Source organism: Myotis myotis, unplaced genomic scaffold, assembly GCF_014108235.1.
Source record: "Myotis myotis isolate mMyoMyo1 unplaced genomic scaffold, mMyoMyo1.p scaffold_m19_p_10, whole genome shotgun sequence".
Classification (NCBI taxonomy): domain Eukaryota; kingdom Metazoa; phylum Chordata; class Mammalia; order Chiroptera; family Vespertilionidae; genus Myotis; species Myotis myotis.
In genome coordinates, this window is record NW_023416314.1 from 11,534,070 (window position 1) to 11,540,069 (window position 6,000).

Here is a 6,000-nt window from a genome sequence, read left to right on the forward strand (position 1 = left end):
GGGGACGGCCTCCTCCTCCTGGGTCCTCAGCCCAGCGCGGGGAGGCCGGAGGAGACCCGCACAGGCCGGCGAGCGAAAGCGACCATGGCAGTCATCGTGCCCGCCAGCAACGAGGCCCACAGCCCGCCGCCTCGGCTCCGGCGGGCTCCCGCCCCGCGAGTGCCCTCTCCTCCGCCCGCCTCTCCCATCTCGTCCAGACAGTGCGGCGGGTACGCGCGCCGCTCCTCACCTGGGCGCAGCCATGTTGGAGGCGGCGGCACTACATTTCCCATGAGCCTGCGGGCGACGCAGGGCGCTCCCACAATCCCCTTCGCCTCCTTGGCGCTTCCCATTCCCTCTTTCTCTGCCAAGAGGCTTTAGCCACTAAGTCTTCCTCCGTTACAGTGAAAAGTCTTATTTGGGGAAATAGTAAGGATTGGGAGGGCAGCGTATTTGGGGTAGCTCCCAAAGGGGCACGGCCAAGCGGGTTTGTGTCCCTCGGGCCCTGGGGTCTGAAAGATGACATCGCATGAGGCGGGAGGAGGGAGGCAGGGAGGCAGGGAGGCAGGGAGGGACGGGTGGACGGACAGACAGGAGATGCTTGAAGGCGCCAGGGGAGTGGTGAGTACCACGGAGTGAAGGAGGATGTGTGGAAGAATGTGGACACACATCTGGCTGTGCCAGATTCTAGAAGACTTTACATGTCGTTATTCTGAAGGCTAAGGGGGTCCCCGAAAGGACTGGAGTAATAGGACCGGCGCTTCTCGTGGAAGGTGGAAGGCGAGACAGCAAGTAGAGAGACCAGCCCAGAGACCAGCCCCGCCAAGTGGCTCATTCCGTCCGGGCTCGGTCCCCAGAGTGGGGCGTGCAGGAGGCAGCCCATCAATTATTCTCTCTCATCACTGATGTTTCACTCCCACTCCCTTACTCTCTGAAATCAACAAAAATGTATTTTTTAAAAAAGAAAGAAAAGTAAGACCATTTAACAGGCTGTTGCAATGGTAAAGTAAAAAGTAATAAATGATTAACTGGGACACAGCAGTGGCAGACAGAAAGGAAAAACATTTGGAATAAAAAGACGCAGGAGAGGGTGATGATTAGCCATTGATCCTGCTCTCCTGTTATTTGTGTGGCATAAATATAATCATTGTGCCTACATTGGGTTATGAGCTACTTAAGTGCAGGGAAGGAATCTTGGGAGTGGAGAGGAAATACTCCCCTATAGGTTGATACAACACCCCTATTCCCACCCCCACAACCCTGGACTATCAGTAAAAGGTAGGGCGGGCTGGCCAGTCAGTGCCCTTAGTGGCACTGAAAAGAGACTGTTGTTTGGAGGAATGATTTGTATGAAGAACAGGTTAGAAGGAGTAAAGAACAGAAGTTGGGAGGCAGGTAGGCAGCCATTGCAATAGTCCAGGAAAGAGCAGTGAGGATAAAACTGACTAGCAAAAGTGAAGAGGCAAAAGCAAACTAGAGATGTCAGGTCCATCAGGCTTTGCAAACTTCTGAAGAGGGCAAAGAGGAAACACGTTCACCCATCATGGTCTTGCTCTGATAGGGCTTCCTGTGATGATGGGAATCTACACTAATAAAAGACAAAGATGCTAATTGACCATACCTTTGCTATGCCCCAAGCCACGCCCACCAGCCAGTCAGAGCAACTATAAGCAAATTCACCTAACCAAGATGGCGGCGGGCAGCCAGGGAGCTGGAGCAAGCAGGAGGCTTGGTTGCCCCGGTGATGGAGGAACCTGTCCTCAGCCAGCTGTGGCCTCCACTCATGGCAACAAAGTTTCAATTATAGAAGATAAATAAATCCCAGATACCTGCTTCCAGCCAGCCTCCACTGGGAGCTTGGGTGGCTGGGGGCCTTGGCCAGCCTGCAAACAGCCATCAGCCCCTCACCCAGGATGGCCACACGCTCATGGGGTGAGGGTCCCCGCTGCAGGCTGTGACCAGCCTGCAAACAGCCATCAGCCCCTCACCCAGGATGGCCACACCCTCATGAGGTGAGAGTCCCCGCTGGGGGCCGTGGCCAGCCTGCAAACAGCCATCAGCCCCTCACCCAGGATGGCCACACCCTCATGAGGTGAGAGTCCCCGCTGGGGGCCGTGGCCAGCCTGCAAACAGCCATCAGCCCCTCACCCAGGCTGGCCAGTCACCCCAGGGGGGACCCCCACCCTGAAGGGGCTGTGACCAGTCTGCAAACAGCCATCAGCCCCTCACCCAGGCTGGCCAGGCACTCCTATATAATGAAAGGGTAATATGCAAATTGACCCTAACAGCAGAATGACTGGTCACTATGACACACACTGACCACCAGGGGGCAGATGCTCAATTCAGGAGCTGCCCCCTGGTGGTCAGTGTGCTCCCACAGGGGGAGCTCTGCTCAGCCAGAAGCCAGGCTGATGGCTGCCAGTACAGCGGTGGTGGTGGGAGCCTCTCCCGCCTCCTCAGCAGCGCTAAGGATGTCCAACTGCAGCTTAGGCCTGGTCCCCGCTGGCAAGTGGACATCCTCCAAGGGCTCCTGGGCTGCCAGAGGGATGTCTGACTGCCAGCTTAGGCCCAATCCCCCAGGGAGCCTAAGAGGTCCCAGACTGGGAGAGAGCACAAGCCAGGCTGAGGGACCCCCCCCCCCCCCAGTGCACAAATTTTTGTGCACCGGGCCTCTAGTCCAATATAATAAAGATGTAATGTGCAAATGGCTGTTACACCTTGACGTGTAATGATCGACCACGTAACGACCAGATCACGGATCAGCAGGAGGGTGCGGTGGCGAGCTACAAGTGGGCGGTGGAGAGCTACAGGAGGGGGCAGGGCAGCAAGCTATTAAGGGGAGAAAGGGGCAGAGGGAGAGCTACAGGAGAGCGGCAGCAAGCTACTGGTGCATGGATTCGTGCACAGGGCTAGTAGTGTTTTATAATATGAGTTGCCCAATATGGTAGCCATAGGCACATGTAGCACTTGAGCATTTCAAGTATGGCTAATACAATTAAGAAACTGAAGTTTGAATTTTAAAAATTTAAATAGCTTCATGTGGCTAGTGTCTACCAAATTGAACAATATAAAATGTCCCCTGCCGAACCGGTTTGGCTCAGTGGATAGAGCGTTGGCCTGCGGACTCAAGGGTCCCGGGTTTGATTCCGGTCAAGAGCATGTACCCTGGTTGCGGGCACATCCCCAGTGGAGGGCGTGCAGGAGGCAGCTGATTGATCTCTCTCATCGATGTTTCTAACTCTCTATCCCTCTCCCTTCTTCTCTGTAAAAAATCAATAAAATATATATTTTTAAAAAAATGTCCCCTCATCTCCTATTGGCCAAATTCAATTATTTCATTTCTGTATCCATCCTACTTGAAGGTACTTTTAAAACTTTCAAAATCCTTAGAGTTCTTGAAACTACTCTCTCTTAATGTTACCGGGAAACCCCCAGGTGGGCTCGGGCTGCCTGTGGCTGTGTCCAATAAGGAAGGCAGGGTTGAATCGTATTAGGCGTTTATTGTGAAGGCTAGCCAATCAGGAAGACAGGGTGCTTACAAGCATCAAATCCTGTCTTCCAGCAAGGTGCAGGGGACAGGATTATATAGGGGAAGGGGCTAGGATGAGGCCAGGAACAGACGTCAGCTATTGTCCTTTAGTCATCAGGCGATCAGATGATGTTGATGATGTTTTGACTCCTGGTGGGTCAGTCTGACCCTGCTTATCGGTTCTGCTTGCTGGATTCACAGCTGAGTCACCTCAATAGCTTTGCCCAGGCCATGAAAAAGAAACTTAAGAAAAACGTAACCCCCTATTCACATAAGTATATGTGTTCTAAGATTTAAAATAATATGATTACTTTTCAGATTAATTCAGGTGCTCTATCTATCAGGTTATAGGTCCCCCCTAACATTAACTCTCTTCACACATTCTCATCACTTGTTTTCATTTTTTCACTAGCTTCCCTCCCTCCTTCCACAATTAAATGCAGGCAATGCTTCAGGTTTTGTGTTTGACCCTTTCTCTTATTCTACAGTCTTTCCCTGTGTGCCTCCTGGAGGTTTAAAGAGGTTTGTGAATCATTCCCTAATCTTTATTTTCAGGCCTGACTTCTCTTTGTTCAGCCCTGGCTTCCATTTAAGAGGCAGTTTGGTTTAGTGAAAACAATATGGGCATTGGAATAGGACCTGAAGTAGAAACTGCAAAACAGCATTTACCTTTACGGGTTGATGTAATAATTACCATTCATAAAGTAGCTGTTAAATGGTTGTTCATCTCTGAATTACAGGCCCAAGTTTCCAACAACCTGCTGTCTAGCCCTGCCTCTGTGACCTTAGGAAAAGGTGGATACATGTATAATTTTGCATGCAATTCTTTTTATGCAAGTCTTTATCTTTTCTCTCAATGAAGATGACTTCCTGAAGCAATTTTCAGTTGCATTAAGATCCTGTTTGATTCATTATTTAATTCCACTGTCTTCCATAGTCTTGTAATAATAGGAATTCAATAAATATTGAACTGAAAGAAATTTAATTTGAAGATAGAATGTATCTTCACCTGTGCTTAAAGCTTTACATGGTGATCTGTAATAATTTTTGAAAGGTATCACATGCTCACCTAATAACTTTTCTTAGTAAAACTCTACTCTCTGCTTCAGCTCTCTATGCAACTTGTGCAGGGTTGGCAAGATTTTCTATGAAGAACCAGATAACATTTTCAGCTTTGTGGTCACACATGGTCTCTGGTCACATAGTCTGTTTTGGTTTTCTTTTTTTTTTTTTTAACAACCCTTTAAAAATGTAAAATTACAGCTTGCTTAGCTCCCTTGGCTTATGCCAGCAAGATTTGGCTCATGGGCTCTAGTTTGCTCACCTCTGGACCCTATAATCTTGAGCACAGTGTCAAGGTAAAGCTAAGATTAGCACCACCACTGAAGACATTTATTATTAACTAGAGGCTTGGTGCACCAATTTGTGCATGGGTGGGGTCTGGCTGGTCTGCCCCAATCGGGGTGATCGGTGGGGGGAGGGGCTGTGGGCGGTTGGCCAGCTGACCCCTGGTCAAATTCCAGGTCGAGGGGACAATTTGCATATTAGCCTTTTATTATATAGGATTACAGTATAAATGAATTTAATTGGATTAGCTAACACTACATTTTAAAACATGAAAAAGCTGAGGTCTGCCCCACAGTCAAGTCCTAGCAATTAAGGCTAGGGTCAGCATGTCATTTAGAATTGCTTTTGGTTGCCAGTGACAGAAAATTGATCTGATTGTTTAAATAAATAGCTATTTTTCCTCAAATGACCAGCTATCAGGCAAAAATAATCACTGGCCTTGGTTTTACTATTCAAAAAAGTCATCAAGACATTTCTAGTCTCCTGTTCCACCATCCTTGGTATATTAACTTTTTATCCTCATTCTTGATGCCTGTTGGTTATGAGGTGGCTTTTGCACTAGGATCTCTAGCTGGAAAAAAGCAGCAGAGTCTCCGTCTTTTCATCCAAAAGATGAAGCTCCAGATGGTCACTTCCACCTTGTTACTTTGCTCACACATGGATTGCATACCATTATAGGCAGAATAATGGGTCCCCAAAGATATTCACACTCTAAGCTTTGCAACCTGTGACTGTGCAGATATAATTAAGTCTGCAAAAATTTTCTAGGGGCACAGTGCAACCACACAATTTTGTTGTTGGTTTTGTGTGTGTGTGTGTTTTCTTTATTGATTAAGGTATTATATATGTGTCCTATCCCCCCATTGCCCCCCCAGTCGCCCATTCATACCCTCACAACCACACAATTTTTCAAGAGCAGAACATTTATACTGGCTAGAGCAAGAGAGCTCAAGCAGAGAGATCCAGGTGTGAAGGATTCAGCACACCGTTATGCAAAGTCCATGTGCAAGGACTGGAGAAAGGCTTCTGTGAGCTAGGGCAGCCTCCAGCTGACAGCCAGCAAGGAGATGGGGACCTCTGTCTTGCAACCACAAAGACCTGGGTCCTGCCAGCAACCTGAATAAGTTTGGAAGCAGATCCCTCCC

The 6,000-nt window shown here is 48.8% G+C and overlaps 1 protein-coding gene across 1 annotated transcript in view; it reads right to left on the bottom strand.

The window, feature by feature from the left end:
- The window catches only part of ALKBH8 (alkB homolog 8, tRNA methyltransferase), a 57,290-nt gene extending 57,019 nt beyond the window's left edge, over positions 1-271 (bottom strand). The window contains exon 1 of the mRNA XM_036324465.1: positions 230-271. Within this exon, the coding sequence (XP_036180358.1) occupies positions 230-243 (14 nt within the window). The 5' untranslated portion in view covers positions 244-271. The remainder of the gene's footprint in view (positions 1-229) is intronic.
- Positions 272-6,000: the final 5,729 nt, after the last annotated feature.